We start from the raw sequence: 18,972 nt of genomic DNA on the forward strand, positions 1-18,972 counted from the left end.
CTGTATCTGTTTCCCTTGGGTTTCGGCAGATGTGGACCCTCTGACACACGCAGCACTGGGGGATGCCAGTGAGGTGAAGATTGATGAGCCACAGAAGGAAGCAGAGGAGCCTGGCCCAGACACTGAAAACTCTCAGGAAAACCCTCCACTGCGCTCCAGCTCCAGCACCACAGCCAGCAGCAGTCCTAGCACCATCATCCATGGAGCCAACGCTGTACGTGAGCACTTAGAGGGGAGGATGGGGGGGAGCCGCTGCCTGGGATGTGGGCCTCATGACTCTTAGCTATTAATTTGTCTCTTTCTTCACACTTATCCTATCCTCCTGTCCATGGGCTCTATGGCTTAGAGCCTCTGAAAAGTACATTTGACCCAAGAAGGAGATCATTGGGCTTTCTTTAGGGTATAGCCATGATTCATCTGTGTAGTTTGTGAGGACAGAGACCAGGAGTACCAAGAGATATTTTCTCATACTTTCTTCAGGCTAGGAATCTGACAGGCCTGGTCTGGCCTGGCCAAAGTGAGATTGAACACCAGATGAATACTTTTTTAATTCATTGTGGCCCTTAGGAACCTGTGGACTCTACAGAGATGGATGATAAGGCAGCAGCAGGCATCTCCAAGCCTCTCCCTCCCGTCCCTCCCAGCACTGGCAAATCGAATGTGGACAGGCGTCAGACAGATAGTGGAGAGGGGTCAGTGCGCCGACGAACCTATGACAATCCATACTTCGAGCCCCAGTATGGCTTTCCCCCTGAGGAAGATGATGATGAGCAGGGGGAAAGCTACACTCCCCGATTCAGCCAACATGTCAATGGCAATCGGTGAGAGCCTGGGGATCCCTTCTAGATGGGTGACTGAAGGACCTCACTGCAGTGGACCCTGGGTGAGGGTTAATCAGAAGTCTGAGAAGTCAACGCTCTCTCAGTCTTGCTATCCCCTCAGGGTAGTGTTTTAGTGTTTTGATCCAGGGGCTTAGGAGTTTGGGAAGGAGCAGCAACTGCGGTATAGCATAGGCCCACTCCCAAGATTAGGTACCCTTGCCTGGGCCTCACAGGTGCCACTGTGCATTCAAGGGCTCAAAAGCTGCTGCGGCCCAACAGCTTGAAACTGGCAAGTGACTCAGATGCAGAGTCCGACTCCCGAGCAAGCTCTCCCAACTCTACCATCTCCAACAACAGCACCGAGGGCTTCGGGGGCATCATGTCTTTTGCCAGTAAGTGCCTCCAGCGCTCTCATTCTTCTCTTCTGTTTTCTCAGCAGTAGGGCTAATTATGCACACATTGCTTGGAACTTGAGATGTGGGTCTGGGTTGGCATTACTAAGCACTAATTCAGATCATTTGGAGGACACTGAATAAAAAAGTATTTATAGATGAGGCCAATAAAGACAGCCAAATTCATCATTATTGTTACACCTGATGGCTTAGTCTACTTCAGGCAAGACAGCTGAGGAATCAACTGAAAATTAAGCATTAAGTTTAAAAAGTCACACACTGAAACATATGTTTTATGAAAAGTCTGACAAAAATTTATCTAGATATATACCTAATGTATTCTGTTAGTGGCAAGGAACTTTTTTGAACATTCTTTGAAGTCTATATGAAATTGCCTTTTGTGCCTAGAGACTATTTCTAGCTTTGAGGGGTGATACCCTTTAAAGACGGGAAGGAACAAGGAAGTAGAGAGAGTCACCACAAGGGTTGACTGTGACTAAGAGTGATTTCTAAAGTCAGGGAAGGACAGTGTCCACTTGAGACCAATAGCATATTACTAACAACTTTCCTTCTGTGTTAGCAGTTGTAAAAAGCTTGGATATTGTCACGGGAGATAGGCAGGGAAAATTGTTGCTAGGTTTTGAGCAGTCCAAGTAATGGCCCTTTTGTTTGCTGTAAATTAGACTTGTCCCTTTCTAAGATAGAGCAGAGATTATATGATCTATTGTGATATAGCTTGAATGGTGGGAGGTGAAGATGGTGATATTGCTAGATAGAGTTCTCTGTGCGCTAACTCACTGTTCTCACACTGTCACCTTCATAGGCAGCCTCTATCGGAACCACAGTACAAGCTTCAGTCTTTCAAACCTCACACTGCCCACCAAAGGTGCCCGAGAAAAGACCACACCATTCCCTAGTCTGAAAGGTAACTATAACCTTACTTTTGCCAAACCAGGTTTCTCTGGGAGATATGTCAGTCTCTAGGTGCTTGTCAGGAGCCTTGTGTACCACAGATTGTTGGATCTGGCTGTTGCCCATCATACTGCTTCTCATGGCTTTCACTGCACATCATAGACTTGATGGTTGTCAGAGAGAAAACATCTCTGAAGCTTGAGAAGCTTTGAACCTTGTACCTCAGAATGTTGGCAACAGTGGATTACTGCTGTGGGGACCTTGTCAGAGGCGCATAGTAATGTTGGAATCACCAGGAGGATGGTTGTGGGGAGCCTGGCAGGGTTTGTGGATTCATGTCAAGTTGGGAGCCTGAATGAACCAGGAAGTTTTTGTTGGCTTCTAGTGCCAGTTAAGACCTTAACTTCAATTTCACTTGTGATCTCTGTAGTTTGAGGGGATTTTCTGAATTTAACTTAATTTTTGTGTACTGTCTTTGGATATTATGCTGAAGTATTTAACTGTGGTAGAAAGTTCTCTGAGAAGCAGTCCCATGTATTCTTTTTGTTGTTGTTTTTTGAGACAAGATCTCCCTGTGTAGGCCAGGCTGACCTCAAAATCATGATTTTCTTACCTCTGTGTTCTGAGAGCTGGGATTATAGTTGTGCACCACCATGCTGAGTGAGCTCTGTGCATCTTTTCAATTGACCTCTGACTTCTGGTAATTAGAAGTGTTAGGCGTCTAAAGAATGTTCTTTGGTCAGCAGGGGAAAATAGAATAGATAGGCTTCAGAGCGGGAGTGTAGGAAACTAGCATGTCTACTGTGAGTTCACACATGGCTGGGTAGGTTAGATAGGAAGATATTGGTGTCTCTGGCTTTTATTTGATATATTTGAAGGGAAGAACAATTAAAACTATTTCATTGCATGCTGTTGCTTCATTTCATTTGCTCACTTATCCTGACTGCCCACCTCCCATCCTCACAGCCCCACTCTACTTCCCATGACAGCATCTGCAAGACGTCTTTTCCCTGTGGATACCCACAGGCGCTCTGGACCCCTGTGCTAGATGTTTCATGAACACCAGTGTTCCTTCTTTGTGCATGTGCCTGTTTAGTACCTAAAGGCTCCCTGTGTCATTTATGTTGTCCCTGGCTTTGAGAGGCCGCAGGCTTAAGGATGGTCTCTCTCAGAGCCTTGGTTTTCTGCTGGCCCTTTGCTTTCAGCTGTGATATGCCCAAGAGTCAAGGTTATGTGCATCTGAGCTTTGGGAGAATGCCCAGATGATCTGACTTACTGCTCCATCAAGGGGTATAGGGGTTGCAGAATTGTGGTGCACTTACTAATTGTGTATTTTGTGTCCCAGTATTTGGGCTAAATACTCTAATGGAGATTGTTACTGAAGCCGGCCCCGGGAGTGGTGAAGGTGGGTTTTGCCCGTGAGCTGTGCATGATCTTTTTTTTTTTCCCCTAGCATCTTCTGTGCCTGCCCAAGGGCCATCCTCCTGGAGCAAGCAGCTGTCACATGAGTGACCTGCCTTGCCCATCCCCCGTGACGCCCATGCTGTCCATGGGATGTGCTGCCATTGCATGTGGAGTAGCCTGAGTCTCCATTCCCCACCTCCTCCACATTGCCATGGCTGCTTTCTATCTGTGTGCAATGCCCTGGTGTCATCCACACCCAGCCTTGCTGGGGAATGGGCATGGAACATGACGACGCAGGACGTTGCTAATGTGAGTTTCTGGACTATGACAGTGATGTTTCTCCTTCCTACCTTCTCTGCTTTAGGAAATAGGAGGGCCTTGGTGGACCAGAAGTCATCTGTCATTAAGCATAGTCCAACCGTGAAAAGAGAGCCTCCATCACCCCAGGGCCGATCCAGCAATTCTAGGTAACAAATGGCAAAATGGTTTTTAGAGGTTCTCAGGTGGCATTTCTGTACAAAACTTGAGAGAGGCCGAAGATTGGGAGAGAAGAACTCTCAACAGGATAGATAAAATCAATGATCAGTATCCAGCCAGCACTTTACTTTGTTTTCTTTATTTTTCTTGGCGGTACTAGGGTTTGAAGTCAGGATCTTGTGCTTGGTAGGCAAGTATCCTACCACTTGAGCCACCCTTGCCAAGCCCCTAGACCTTTTTGCTTTAGTTGTTTTTTTCAGATAGAATCTTACACTTTTTGCTTGTTCTGGCCTCACCTTCGATCCTCCTAGCCAACATCCCACGGTGTGCTGACCCATCATGGTATGCCGTTACCTTTGGCTTGTTCATTCAGATAGGGCCTCGCTAACTTTTTTTGTCTGGGCTGATCTGGAACTGTGATTCTCCTTTTCCTGCCTCTCGAGTAGCTTGGATTACAAGTGTGAGCCACTGTTTCTGGCACCAGGGCTTCCCATGCTGACTCAATTTCTGTGTAACAGTAATGTATAAAGGTGTTCTGGAGAGATGGGGGACCCAGTGGCTGTAGATATTTGAAGGCTAGGCTTTGCATTTTGTGCCTGGAGGCAAATGGGGAAAGGGAGGATGCTCTGCCAAGGAGCAGATGACCACAGAAATGGTATGTGGATCCCATAGTGAGAACCAGCAGTTCCTGAAGGAGGTAGTGCACAGCGTGTTGGACGGCCAGGGAGTGGGTTGGCTCAACATGAAAAAGGTGCGCCGGCTGCTGGAGAGCGAGCAGCTTCGAGTCTTTGTCCTGAGCAAGCTGAACCGCACGGTGCAGTCAGAGGATGATGCTCGGCAGGATGTCATCCCAGATGTGGTCAGTGTTTATGCGGGGGCATCAAAACTCAATTGGGTCAAGGTCTATGGATGCTCAAGGAAATGTATCAATTCTAGTGCTCGGTTATTGTTGCAGGAGATCAGCCGAAAGGTGTATAAGGGAATGTTAGACCTCCTCAAGTGCACAATCCTCAGCCTGGAGCAGTCCTATGCCCACGCAGGTCTGGGTGGCATGGCCAGCATTTTCGGGCTTCTGGAGATTGCCCAGACCCACTACTATAGTAAAGGTAGGAATCGTACCTGCTGGACCACAGGCCATCTACAGCTCTCCCATTTATCTCCAAAAAAATTGGTGTCCTTTTCTTTATCAGGCTTTGGGATTTTATTATTTCCAGTGCATGATAATATGTGGTAAATTTTTTGTGTATATGTCTTTTTGTTTGGTGTTGGTCTTTAACACAGGGTCTAGTGCTGTCCCTGAGCTTTTTTACTTAAGACCAGCATTCTACCACTTGAGCCATAGCTCTACTTCCAACTATTTGGTACTTAGCAATAAGAGTCTCACAGACTTTTTTGCCTGGACTTTGTGAGATCCTCAGTTCCCTGAGTAGCTAGAATTATAGGCATGAGTCACCAGTGCTCAGCTATAGTGTATATATATTTTTCAATCATGAAAAATCAGGCCTTAGCTTTTCTTTACATTAATTCTGTTCTGTCTGCATTCTCCTGTATCTTTTTCCCTGTCTTAATTCCCATATATGACCTCTCCCTATATTTGACCTTTTCCTCAGAACCAGACAAGCGGAAGAGAAGTCCAACAGAGAGTGTAAATACCCCTGTTGGCAAGGATCCTGGTCTAGCTGGGCGGGGGGACCCAAAGGCTATGGCACAGCTGAGAGTCCCCCAGCTGGGTCCTCGGGCACCAAGTGCTACAGGAAAGGTTCCTAAGGAGCTGGATACCAAAAGTTTAAAGGAAGAGAATTTTGTGGCATCTATTGGTATGTATTATTGTGTTTGATGTACTGGAGGGGTCCTGGCTTCTTAAATATCCTTCCCTCTTCTCAGTTCATCCAGACTCCTGCTGTTCTCTTCCCCCATGCTTTGCTTTCTAGAGAGGGCGATAAATCTGTGTCCATTTACAGTGGCATTTCCTTATACTTCTCTATCCCTTCTGCTTCATCCAACTCTCACTGCCCCCACATCTGCCCCTGGCATCTTAGAGGAAGAATGGAAGTTTTGTTTAGAGACTGTGGGGCTTATTGCAGGAAGTCTAAGTTGTACTTCTGTTCCCTCTTTTGTTGTTTACATCAAGATTTCTTCACTGGCGGAGATACTATATGAAATCTGGAGGTTATAAGAAAGTTATTGATGTAACTTTGGGTCATAAAATTAGGATCACCTGGGTCTCTGAAGTCAGTTTCCCTATCCAAGCATTTGCACTACTCTGGAATTTGCTCCTCTGTGGTATACTTGGGTTTTGCAACTCACAGACACAGACTTCTGAGTCAGCTTTTCTTTCCATCCTTCCTCCTTGGACTTGATTAAAGGCTTGCTTATTTTTGGTGTTTCTCCAATTCTTTCTCTCTGTCACCTCTGTTTGGCTCACCCCTATTTGATCTTGAGTCATGTACGCCATATCTTTCATTTTCTGGTGCTAGGTCCCTGGGTACTATGCTTCTGCTGATACCTCTTTGCCACAACCATTAGCAGTTGTCTTAAATTCTCATAAAGGGTAATGAGGAACCAGTCTCCTTTTTAGGAGATCTGTACTTCTCTAATCAGCAAAAATTTTCCTAGAGATAGTAAACCCTGACTTTGTCCTGCTGGATGATGATCAGCCAGGCTAGAGGTCTGGAGTTTTAGTTCTGTATCTGCTCCTCAACTTGGGTGTTACTTAAACAGACCCCCTCTCTCTGGGGCTCTCTATCTCCTCATCTGGGAAATGAGGAGATCACACTAAATAAACTCTGAAGTCTTTTCCGGGAATAGAATTGCTATGATTGATAGTCTCTCCATTTTGTCCTTCTTGGATGCTAACCTTAACTATTTTATGTTCTATGTCACCTCTACTGGAAGAATGTGGTTTTGAGGGTAAAAGTTTTGGATATCAGCAAGGGGAGAATCTAGCTGGCGGTATGAGTTGGCTGGTCCAGTTAGGCAACAGATTTGTGCTCATGCTTTAAAACATTTGGCTACTTGAGATGATTATCTCTTGCCTAGAATTTGTATGGCTATTTCTCAGTTCATTTGTCAGAGAGTGCATAGTATGATGGAAATCAGACTGATCTTAAGTTACATATGCTCGATCATGTGCTTCAGCCTCTATAAGGATCAGTTTCCTCATGCCAGGACAAAGGAGATTCCTGAGGGGCCCTTTCAGTTGGAATATTCTGTAGGGAGGTTTTCTGCCACCTTGTGATTAGAATTAGAAATCTGGAGTCTTTAGCTCATGCATTTAGGGGAAGACATTGGAGCTTTTGATTCCCTTCCCCTCCCAAAGTGAAGATGTCTTTGTATCTCTTGATTGGTAAGCCTGTGCCTAAAACGGAATCAACTTGGGTGGGTGGGTTTCCATTTCGTCTGTCTTACCAGCCTCTGACTCTTTCTGTCTTTCTCTCCTGCTTGCATTGCATCTGGGGTAGAATTGTGGAACAAGCACCAGGAAGTGAAAAAGCAAAAAGCTTTGGAAAAACAGAGTAAGGAACAAATGCCCCTTCCTGTCCCCAAGTCTCCCATACCTGCCAACTCCCCAGGCCCAGTTGGGGCAGGCTCTCTTTGTCAGCCCCATCCCAAATTTGCTCTTGTGGGGATTATTTGAACTGAAAGCAGGTAGGTGGTATGTGACTGCTAGGTGTGTAGCTTATAGGCTGCTTCTTACCCCTCCCCTCATAGTAATCAGGGTGTCCACTGAGTAAAATCCTTTAGACTGTGGTTTCTGTTGCCGCAGAGCTGGTGGGGAGAACCTTTGCCGATTGCAGTGCCCCTCATTGGCTAATACCTCCCTCACCATTAGGAGACCTGTGGGCACAGTTGGCAGAGATGGTTGCTGTCCCTCCGTGTTGAGTCTGTAGCTGCCTAACTCTCTATGGTGGCTTACTTAGGCACGCTTTCTTGCTTTCTGTCATTCTGTCCTTCTTCCATACCATTGTGGTTGGGTGGGATAAAATGGGGCTGTTTTTTTAATCTCAATACATGGTGTAGGGTTGGGGGGTAGGCAGTACTAACTGAAATGGGATTTCTTTCTCTCTTTCGGCCTAAACTTTTTGGCCCCTTTGGACACCTTTGTCTGGGAAACACTGAGAAACCTGGAGACCCTTAAATGGTCTCAAGCACCAGTGAAACTCTGACTGGGTACTGTAGAATTGATTTAGATGTTCATTTGTGGAACTTTTCTGTTTTAGGATGATTTCCTTAGAATTTTCCCAGGTTGAGAAGATGGCATAAAAGTCCTTTGAGGCTTGATCTATCTTGTCCTACTTGTCTTAAGGCATCTGGGGACCTCTTCTTCAGTGGCCTGTTGGGGGGGGCAGTCTCTGGGAAGGCGACTGGGATGTGCTAAACAAGTCTAGGACAGGCTGGTCTGCCCTCCCACTCCCTTCACCAGTCTGCCCCAAGCCTCTGTGAGTTCAGTAACTGAAGTCTTCCCCTATTCAGGGCCTGAAGTCATCAAACCTGCCTTTGACATTGGTGAAACAGAAGAGAAAAAATCCCAGATCAGCGCAGATAGTGGTGTGAGCCTGACATCTGCTTCCCAGGTTTGTGATTACCTTGTCAAAAATTGCCAGAATTAAATTTGCCACCCCCAAATACCTTTTTTTTTATGGTGGCCGTCAAACCCAGGGCCTTATGTGTGCTAGTCAAGCGTTCTACCACTGAGCTATACTTGCGGTACTCAGAATATTTCAAGTTAAAAAGCAAATGAAGCTGGGTGCCAATGGTTAATGTCTAGGGGACTGAGATCTGAGGATTGCAGTTCAAAGCCAGCCAGGGCTAGAAAGTCTGTAAGACTCCTATCTCTAGCAACAAAAAGGTAGAAGTGGAGCTTAAGTTCAAGTGGTAGAGCACTAGCCTTGAGCACAAAAACTTTAGGACAGTGTCTAAGCCCAGAGTTCAAGCCCCAGGATTGGAAAACAAACAAACAACAAGAACAAGAACAAAAACAGGGGGCTGGGAATATGGCCATGAAGCCCTGGGTTCGATTCCCCAGCACCACATATATAGAAAATAGCCAGAAGTGGCGCTGTGGTTCAAGTGGCAGAGTGCTAGCCTTGAGCAAAAAATAAAAAAATAAAAGTAAAAGCCAGGGATAGTGCTCAGGCTGAGTCCAAGCGCCAGGACTGGCCAAAAACAATAACAACAACAAAAAAAAACAACAGAGGTGGGACTGTGTCTCAAGAGGTAGAGTACCAACCTTGAGCACAAAAGCTCAGAAATGGTACCCAGACACTGAGTTCAAGCCCCAGGTCCAGCACAAAGCACAAACAAAAGAAACTATAACCACAGAACAATATGAACATGCAGTACAGGGAAAAGACAAACATAATAAATCCATGTAATATAATCCTAGTATCCATTAACATTATTTTCAAAAATTCAGTGACATGGAAAAATGTTTAGAAGTCCACATAATTTGAGTCCTATTTTACTAAAAAAAATGAATTTAGGGTAGGTCTGGTGGTTTATGCCTATAATCCTAGATACTCATGAGGCTGAGATCTGAGGATTGCAGTTCAATGCCAGCTGGGCAGAAAAGTCTATGAGTCTCTTATCTCCAATTAACTATCAAAAACCAGAAGTGGAGGTGTGATTCAAGTACTAGCTGGAGTGAAAAAGCTAAGCAGGAGTGCTAGGACACGAGTTCAAGCTCCACTACAGGCACATAATACAAAAATATATATTTAGAAAAGATTAAAAAAATGATACTAAAAACAGTGGTGATGTGGGTGATTGCTTTATGTCTTGTTCTCATTTCCTTATTCTTGTGTTTTCCATGGGAAGCTTGCATCTTTTTAACGTGTTGTTTCTCTTTTATTACGTAAGTTATGTATTTTTATTCAGGAAAAAAATTACTCATAGCTCTCTAGGAATGATATTGGTGTCTCTGTGTCTTATTGCAGAGGACAGACCAAGACCCTGTCGTCTGTGTGAGTCCAGCTGTTATGATCCGAAGCTCAAGTCAGGATTCTGAAGTTAGCACCGTGGTAGGGGAACACCACACTGGCATCTTGGTGGGTGGGGTGTGGACTTCTCCTTGGGACAGGGGCCTTCTCTTTCTTTGGAGGTTGTTCTTAGTCTCAGATTGGCATGGTTTTCATGATGGAGAGAGGTACCTGCCATGTGTGTACAGGATTTCTCTTCATTAAAGAAGGTACTTCAAGAAGCTGTCTGAAATGCCTGTGGAATTGGATACTTTTTATGGCAGCAAGGAGCCCTAACAGTGTGCGGTCTCCAGGGACCTTCCCTGGAGAATATTGCTTACTACCTTTTTTCCTTTCCAGGTGAGTAATAGTTCTGGAGAGACCCTTGGAGCAGACAGTGACCTTAGCAGCAATGCAGGTGATGGACCAGGTGGTGAAGGCAGTGCCCACTTGGCAAGTTCTCGGGGAACCTTGTCTGATAGTGAAATTGAGACCAACTCTGCCACAAGCACCATCTTTGTAAGCTTTATTTACTGACAAAAGACGACTTCTCTTCCTCCTCCTCTTCCTCCTCCTCTTCCTCCTCTTCTTCCTCCTCCTCTTCCTCCTCCTCTTCCTCCTCCTCTTCTTCCTCTTCCTCCTCCTCCTCCTCCTCCTCCTCCTCCTCCTCCTCCTCCTCCTCCTCCTCTTCCTCCTCCTCCTCCTCCTCTTCCTCCTCCTTTTCTGCTTCTGCTTTGACGGTCATAGGGCTTGAACTCAGGGCTCTTTTGCTCAAGGCTAGCATTGTACCACTTTGAGCCACAGCTCCACTAGTTTTTGAGTGGTTAATTGGAGATAGTCTCATGGAGACTTTTCTGCCCAGGATTACTTTGAACCACAATCCTCAGATCTCAGCCTCCTAAGTAGTTAGGATTATAGACGTTAGCCACTAGCCCCTTGCTAACCTTTTCTTTTATGAGAGAGGAAAATAAAGTTATTAAAGAGTAAAAAGCTAGAAGGAAAAGATGGGGCTGAGTGGTAAAGCTCTTGCCCGGCATTTGTAAGGTACTAAATTCTGTCCCCAGCACTGCCAAAGGCGGGGGCGGGGGGGGGGGGGGAAGAGCTTGCCAGCTATCATTCAATAAGACTATCATTTGCTGTAGTGAAATTAATTTTTTTTTTTTTTTTGCCAGTCCTGGGCCTTGGACTCAGGGCCTGAGCACTGTCCCTGGCTTCCTTTTGCTCAAGGCTAGCACTCTGCCACTTGAGCCACAGCGCCACTTCTGGCCGTTTTCTGTATATGTGGTGCTGGGGAATCGAACCCAGGGCCTCATGTATACGAGGCAAGCTCTCTTGCCACTAGGCCATATCCCCAGCCCCTGAAATTATTTTTTAAAATTTATTTAATTTGAGATTAGAGTCTCACTGTGTAGCCCATGCTGGCTTCAAACTCTTGATCCTCTTGCCTCAACTTCCTGAGTACTGGGATTACAAGTGTGTACTGTCATGCCTGAGGGATATGAATTCTTTTTAGTCCTTGTCTGAGACATACTACTTTGCCACGTTAAATGCTTTGATACACTTGCTACTTTATTAGAGAGTAATGAATGCTCTTGAAAGAGCTAATAGGCCCTTGTTTTTAGTCTGTGGGGAGAAGGGAAAGTAAAATTTAAATAAAATCAGTCATTTTTCACTGGTGATCATTTCTACCCCTAGGGCCTTTTATATGCATTTGTTTGCAGTAGAGCTAGTGACCTTGCAGAGTGAAAGTTGGAATAGGATTGAGAGTCAAGAGGGCCACTCAAGTTATGGCTCTCTCTATGTCTAGCCAGGCAGGGTTTTTTGTTGTTGTTGTTTTGAAGTACTTGGGATTACACAGACTATTTTATTTAAAATGCTTTGAGCTGGGCATGGTGACACACACCTGAAATACCAGCACTCAAGAAGCTAACGCAGGGGCTGGGGATATGGCCTAGTGGCAAGAGTGCTTGCCTCGTATACATGAGGCCCTGGGTTCAATTCCCTAGCACCACATATACAGAAAACGGCCAGAAGTGGCGCTGTGGCTCAAGTGGCAGAGTGCTAGCCTTGAGCAAAAAGAAGCCAGGGACAGTGCTCAGGCCCTGAGTCCAAGCCCCAGGACTGGCCAAAAAAAAAAGAAGCTAAGGCAGAATTAAGTTTAAGGCCAACCAACATTACATTGTGAGATCCTGTCTCAAATAACTACCTAAATAAATAAGTAATCTTTCCAATGTGTATTTAGCATTCTGAATTTTAAGCCAATATTATGGAGTATCAGTCTTGAAAGAAGCTTGTCAGGTATACCTGACTTGGACCTACCTTTCTCAGACTTTCTTGTAACAAATTCTTACTTTTATTGTGCTGATTATAAGGAATCCATATGTACAGTTCATTTGCTGAGAGCAGTAACCTACATTTCTTGGCTCAGTAAAGCCTTATTTTGTCTTGTTTTTTTTGTTTTTTGCCAGGGTGGGTCTTGAACTCAGAGCCCAGGCATTGTCCCTGAGCTTCTTTATGCTCAAGGCTAGCATCTACCATTTGGGCCATAGTGCCACTTCAAGCTTTTTCAGCTTATATAGTACTGAGGAATCGAACCCAGGGCTTCATGCATGCTAGGCAAGCACTCTACCACTAAGCCACATTCCCAGCCAAAACTTTGTTTTTGTTCATTTGTTTTTATCTATGTTTTGTTTTTCCTTCTTTTTTTTTTTTTTTGGCCTTGAGGCTTGAACTCTGGGCCTGGGCTCTGTCCCTGAGCTCTTCAGCTCAAGGCTAGTGCTCTACTACTTTGAGCCACAGCACCACTTCTGGTTTTCTGGTGGTTAATTGGAGATAAGAATCTCATGGACTTTCCTGCTCCAGCTGGCTTTGAACCATGATCCTCAGATCTCAGCCTCCTGAGTAGCTAGGATTATAGGCATGAGCCACTGGCTCCTGGCTTATGATTTTTTTTTTCCCCTTAGTGCTCATACATCATAAGCAAACACTTGCCAGTGAGCTACATCTCTAGCCCCTAACAAGGCTGTATCTTCAATAAATAAATTATATTAAATCAGCATGGCCCATTGAGCAAAGTATTGGGTTGTGGCCTAGGAAGGAGACATTTACTCACACTAATTAGGTATTGCCCAGTGACCAACCTTTGCATGGTTGCTTCTGTGCATACATTGTCCCATGTATTGTGAAATGGCATGATAATGCCTACCTCTTTACCTAGATAAAAATAGTTCGTAAATTCTGATACTGTAGAAGTGGCTGATATGGTATTTATTTATTTATTTATTTTTGGCCAGTCCTGGGGCTTGGACTCAGGGCCTGAGCACTGTCCCTGGCTTCTTTTTGCTCAAGGCTAGCACTCTGCCACTTGAGTCACAGTGCCACTTCTGGCCATTTTCTGTATATGTGGTGCTAGGGAATTGAACCCAGGGCCTCATGGATACGAGGCAAGCACTCTTGCCACTAGGCCATATCCCCAGCCCCTGATAATGGTATTTCTTAGAGCTCCCAACAGAATATTATATAATATATATATATAATGCATATATACACAACAGAATATACTATATATAAAACAAATAATATATATTTATAATTATAGGTCCTAAAACTTTAGAGGGACTCTTAATTTTATCAATTACCAACCATATGCTTGACAGATTTAATCTTTGATAGGGCTGGAGATGTTGTTCAGTGGTAGAGCACTTGCCTAGCATAGGTGAGTTCCTGGGTTCCAACCCTAGCACTCCAAAAAATAAACTTAATCCTTGCATTAGTCCTGTGAAATAGCTATGATAACCTTATTGTATGTGTGTGTGTGTGTGTGAGAGAGAGAGAGAGAGAGAGAGACAGATAGACAGAGAGACAGAGAGAGAGAGACAGAGAGAGAGACAGAGAGAGGGAACTGGAACTTGAACTCAGGTCCAGGTCTGTCCCTTAGCTTTTTTTTTTTTTGCCAGTCCTGGGGCTTGAACTCAGGGCCTGAGCACTGCCACTTGGGCCACAGCGCCATATTTGTGGTGCTGAGGAATCGAACCCAGGGCTTCATGTATACAAGACAAGCACTCTTGCCACTAGGTCATATTCCCAGCCCTGTCCCTTAGCTTTATCATTCAAAGCTGGTGCTCTACCACTTGAACCACATCTCCACTTCTGGCTTTTTGGTGGTTGATGGGAAAGAAGGCCTCATAGACTTTCTTTCCCTATCTGGCTTCAGACTCCTGAGTAGCTAGGATTGTAGGCCTGAGCCACTGATACCCAACTAAAACCCACTTTCATAGATGAATAAAATGAGTCTTGAAGAAGTTAAGTTTGGTATCTGAAGTCACATAGCTAGTAAAAAGCAGGGATATAAACCTTGATCAATCTGACTTTAAACCTTTTAAACCCTTCTTTGTGCTATGTCATGTTGCTATACAGAGTGAGCTTTTTTTTTTTCTGATGGTGGGGCTTGAACTCAAGGCCTTGGCACTGTCCCTGAGCTCTTTTTGTTGTTGTTGTTGTTTTTCTAGTCCTGGGGCTTGAACTCTGGGCCTGAGCACTCTCCCTGACTTCTTCTTGCTCAAGGACAGTACCACTTGCAGCTTTTTCTGTGTGTGTGGTGCTGAGGAATTGAACCCAGGGCTTTGTGCAAGTGAGGCAAGCACTCTAACACTAAGCTACATTCTCAACCCTCTCTGAGCTCTCTTTTGCTCAAGGCTAGCACTCTACCACTTTGAGCCACAGCTCCACTTCCAATTTTCTGGTGGTTAATTGGAGATAAGAGTCTCATGGAGAGGCTGGGGATATGGCCTAGTGGCAAGAGCGCTTGCCTCGTATACTTGAAGCCCTGGGTTCGATTCCCCAGCACCACATATACAGAAACTGGCCAGAAGTGGCGCTGTGACTCAAGTGGCAGAGTGCTAGCCTTGAACAAAAAGAAGCCAGGGACAGTGCTCAGGCCCTGAGTCCAAGGCCCAGGACTGGCAAAAAAAAAAAAAAAAAAAAAAAAAAAAAAGAGTCTCATGGACTTTCCTGCCCAGTTTGGCCTTGAACCACAATCCTCAGATCTCAGCCTCCTGAGTAGCTAGGATTATAGGTGATTTTTTTTTAAGTGAACATAATCCTACAGAGACTAAGGAATATAGGTAAATTATAAGAAAAACCTAATCTGTTGGTTTAGGAGGTAGTAACCGAAACTGGAATATCAGATTGATTCTTGGTCACTACTCTTAGAGGTAAATGTAGTGGCAGAAGCAAGGTACTGGAGTTATACTGCTAATAGATGATGCTGGCATGTGAATCCTTTGATAAAGTGTTTCATTTGTTTTGCCCCTATTTATTAGTACCTGTGGCAGCTGACCTATTATCTTGTCTCTCTAGGGCAAAGCCCACAGCTTGAAGCCAAAGGAAAAGCTGGCAGGCAGCCCAATTCGCTCTTCTGAAGATGTAAGCCAGCGAGTCTATCTCTATGAAGGACTCCTAGGTGAGAAACAGAGATTAGAAGTACCCCTTGAACTGGAGTTGGAGGAGGAGGGAAGCTGGGCTTGGCCAGGGAGAGGGTAGTTAGTACTGCTTGGCTTTTTGCTGATCTCAATGCTGACATGATTTTCTGAAGCAAGGGATCTGTGGGTTCTGGATTAAGCTGGAGTGAAAAACAGAGGCGATTGGATTTTGGCATTAATTGATAGTCTCTGTCTTTCTGTCTTCTTTTCCTTTCTTGCTACCATGGACCTTCCTACTCACAAATTGTCAGGAAGGGACAAAGGATCGATGTGGGACCAATTAGAGGATGCTGCTATGGAGACCTTTTCTATAAGTAACAACCTTTCTTTTGTGTGCTGTGTTCATCTCTCCTGCTTGGGAGAAGCTGGAGAGGCTTCTGGGGCTAGTGGCAAGAATGTTAGTTCTGGGGTAGAGATGTTGGTTTCATTTCCATTTCTGGAATTTGGGGTGATCCAAGTGGAGCAAATCTCTATTTTGTCTGGAGTTTACTCTTTATTTTCACTTGACAGCTATATTTTCTAAATGTTAAGTAAGCCTCCCTTCTCCACAAAAACAAAAACAACAAACAAAACTTTGTTCTACACAGGCAAAGAACGTTCTACTTTATGGGACCAAATGCAGTTCTGGGAGGATGCATTCTTAGATGCTGTGATGTTGGAGAGAGAAGGAATGGGTATGGACCAGGGTCCCCAGGAAATGATCGACAGGTATGGACTTAGGAAAGCTGTGGGCGTATGCTAACCCAGCCTCTTCCCAGTCAGCTGATTTGTGCTTGGTCTGCTTAGATACCTGTCCCTGGGTGAACATGACCGGAAACGCCTAGAAGATGACGAAGATCGATTGCTGGCCACACTTTTGCACAACCTCATCTCCTACATGCTGCTGATGAAGGTAATATCAGTTTTGCTTATGTCTCATTGTACCAATGATGGAAGGGCAAGACCTGTTTCTACTGCCTAAATTTTGGGGCAGCTGGGAAGTTGTTAAAGCATTTTTTCACTGGGGCCCTCTTCTGGATTGAAAGTGAAGGCTATCAGTGTACATAGAAGCCACTTAGCTGAAGTTGCCAGACTGTTTTACTAATAAATAATAAAGGTGGTTGATCACTGTATACTACTTATTTTAAATTTTATGTGAGTTTCCTTTGCTAAATATTTTTAGGATGCCAGTAGAGCTCACAACAGAACATATAAATATATATACAGTTGTAATATATGTATATATACATATACACATATACCACATACATAATATAATTGTTGGTCCTAAAACCTTAGAAAGGCTACTCTGAATTATTTTTTTAGCACTAGCCCTTTATCAGATAGAATTTCCTAGTAGCTGTAAAAAAGAGTTACCCATTAACAAAGTAATGTGAATTGTTTGATTTGGTTGTAGTTGATTTTTATAGCTGTGGAAGGAGTATGTTACTAAATAGAAGAAAGAGCAGAGCATTCTGATCAGAAACCATGGGCTGGGATAGAAGAGTGTTGTTTCATGAATGAGCCCTGAGTTTCTTCTCTCCCCATTCTCCTCAACTCCTCTAAATGTGAAGGGGTCAAATATGGAGGATGCCCTATATGCCTTCTTGGTTTGCTTTCTTCACTGCCATAAGGTTCCCCTACTTTGTTGAATTCCAAGCTGGAGAAGGATGATGATCCTTAACCTTGGAGTTTATCTTGGCTACAATTGAATCCTAGGGCATTTGTTGGGACATTGAGTGGGGTGGCCCAGCTGCTATGAGTCCCTTTTCTGCAGAGGCTAACTAGAAAGTGTCAAGAGCTTTTCTTTCCATCACGTGACACAAATCTACAGTTGAAAAAGTTCCCCCATGTTCAGTGATAAGGAATTCTTTTGTAATTTCCACTCTCTCAGGCTTGTATATTTTCTTGTCTCTGCTCTAGTTGAAAGGTGAGCAAGTCCCTTATTAAGATTCCTGTCTTGACTTTCCAGGTGAATAAGAATGACATCCGAAAGAAGGTGCGGCGTCTAATGGGCAAGTCTCATATTGGGCTTGTGTACAGCCAGCAAATCAATGAGGTGCTTGATCAGCTGGCAAACCTGGTGAGCATATGGGACATCCTTGAATCTTTCCCCTGGACTTGTCAGCCTTCCCAGCCAAGCCTCTGTTCGACTGCGGAAGCTTCTCCGTAGGCATTTCTGGCCATGTTACTGTGCAGTCAGATTAGTCCCTACTTTTGAGAATGGGTCAATAATCTAGATGGTGCCCTAGCTCTTCTGTTCCGTGCTGGTACTTTCTACACTGAAACTATCCCAGCAGCAGTTTCAGTGTATGGTGTAATGACCTCTGAGTATCTACAAAGGGAAATCTGTTTTCATCATAATACTAAAATGACTCTTTGACCAAAGTTGCATTTGCACTGATATTACAAAAGCAGTGTGTAGAGTGCTGATGCCTTAACAGCATGGCCCTAAATGACCATGCACAGTAGTTACCTTACCTCTTTGCACTTTTAGTTTTTAAGTTTCAAGTCTGATGGGGGTGGCATACACCTTCTCTTCACTCAGGAGGTAGAAGTTTTAGGCCAGCCTGAACTACCCTATTTCAGAAAAAGAGAGAGAGAAAATGAAAAAAAATATATCACTAGGCACCAGTGGCTCATGCTTGTAATCCTACTTGGAAGGCTAAAATGAGGAGGACTACAGTTCCAGGCCAGCTTGGGCAAAAAGTTTGTGAGACTTGACATCAACAGAAAGAGCTGGGTGTGGTGGCATGTACCTGTCATCTGAGCTGTGGGAGCAAGGTGTAAATAGGAAGATTGTCATCCAGACCAGTGTGGAGAGAAAAGCAAGACCTTGTCTCAAAAATACCTACCAAGGGGATGGGGTTGTGGCCTAGTGGCAAGAGCGCTTGCCTTGTATACATGAAGCCCTCGGTTCGATTCCCCAGCACCACATATACAGAAAATGGCCAGAAGTGGCGCTGTGGCTCAAGTGGCAGAGTGCTAGCCTTGAGCAAAAAGAAGCCAGGTACAGTGCTCAGGCCTGAGTCCGAGGCCCAGGACTGGCAAAAAAAAAAAGAAAAGAAAAGAAAAGAAAAAAACCTAGCAAAAAGGGCTATAGAGAAAGTGCAAGCAGTAGAGAATACCTTGCAAGCAAGAAACCTCAAATTCAAACCCCAATACTGCTAGGGAAAAAAAGATTGAAAAAAAAATTTAGTTTTATTTATGCATATCCTTGACAAAGCAGGGACATTGCTTTTGTTAAATCTAAACAGTTGGTCATACATCTTAATATTCAGTGTAACAAAATGGAAAATAAAGATGAAGCATTTCTGATGCAAACCCAGTATGATAGTTTGAGAAAGACAACTTGGCAGTTGCTGTTCAGGGTTTAGTATTTGGCAAATCTTTTCTCTGAAAGAATAGACTGAGGGCTGGGAATATGGCCTAGTGGCAAGAGTGCTTGCCTCATATACATGAAGCCCTAGGTTCTATTCCTCGGTACCACGTATATAGAAAATGGCCAGAAGTGGCGCTGTGGCTCAAGTGGTAAAGTGCTAGCCTTGAG

The 18,972-nt window shown here is 44.5% G+C and overlaps 1 protein-coding gene across 19 annotated transcripts in view; it reads left to right on the forward strand.

Moving 5' to 3' along the window:
* Madd (MAP kinase activating death domain) overlaps nucleotides 1-18,972 on the forward strand; it is a 51,936-nt gene that overhangs the window by 19,311 nt on the left and 13,653 nt on the right. For 3 of the 19 annotated variants that reach the window (XM_048360959.1, XM_048360971.1, XM_048360969.1), the window contains exons 12-26: nucleotides 30-214; nucleotides 568-821; nucleotides 1,074-1,213; nucleotides 2,037-2,138; nucleotides 3,894-3,996; nucleotides 4,679-4,865; nucleotides 4,962-5,112; nucleotides 5,617-5,823; nucleotides 8,480-8,580; nucleotides 9,943-10,014; nucleotides 10,324-10,482; nucleotides 15,322-15,424; nucleotides 16,031-16,151; nucleotides 16,230-16,335; nucleotides 17,395-17,505. In XM_048360959.1, the coding sequence (XP_048216916.1) occupies nucleotides 30-214; nucleotides 568-821; nucleotides 1,074-1,213; nucleotides 2,037-2,138; nucleotides 3,894-3,996; nucleotides 4,679-4,865; nucleotides 4,962-5,112; nucleotides 5,617-5,823; nucleotides 8,480-8,580; nucleotides 9,943-10,014; nucleotides 10,324-10,482; nucleotides 15,322-15,424; nucleotides 16,031-16,151; nucleotides 16,230-16,335; nucleotides 17,395-17,505 (2,102 nt within the window). Of the gene's footprint in view, nucleotides 1-29; nucleotides 215-567; nucleotides 822-1,073; nucleotides 1,214-2,036; nucleotides 2,139-3,893; nucleotides 3,997-4,678; nucleotides 4,866-4,961; nucleotides 5,113-5,616; nucleotides 5,824-8,479; nucleotides 8,581-9,942; nucleotides 10,027-10,323; nucleotides 10,483-15,321; nucleotides 15,425-16,030; nucleotides 16,152-16,229; nucleotides 16,336-17,394; nucleotides 17,506-18,972 lie in introns of all 19 variants that reach the window. The other 16 variants (XM_048360957.1, XM_048360968.1, XM_048360958.1 and 13 more) reach the window with 9 other exon arrangements.

This window comes from Perognathus longimembris, chromosome 13, assembly GCF_023159225.1.
Source record: "Perognathus longimembris pacificus isolate PPM17 chromosome 13, ASM2315922v1, whole genome shotgun sequence".
In the NCBI taxonomy this organism is placed as follows: Eukaryota; Metazoa; Chordata; class Mammalia; order Rodentia; family Heteromyidae; genus Perognathus; species Perognathus longimembris.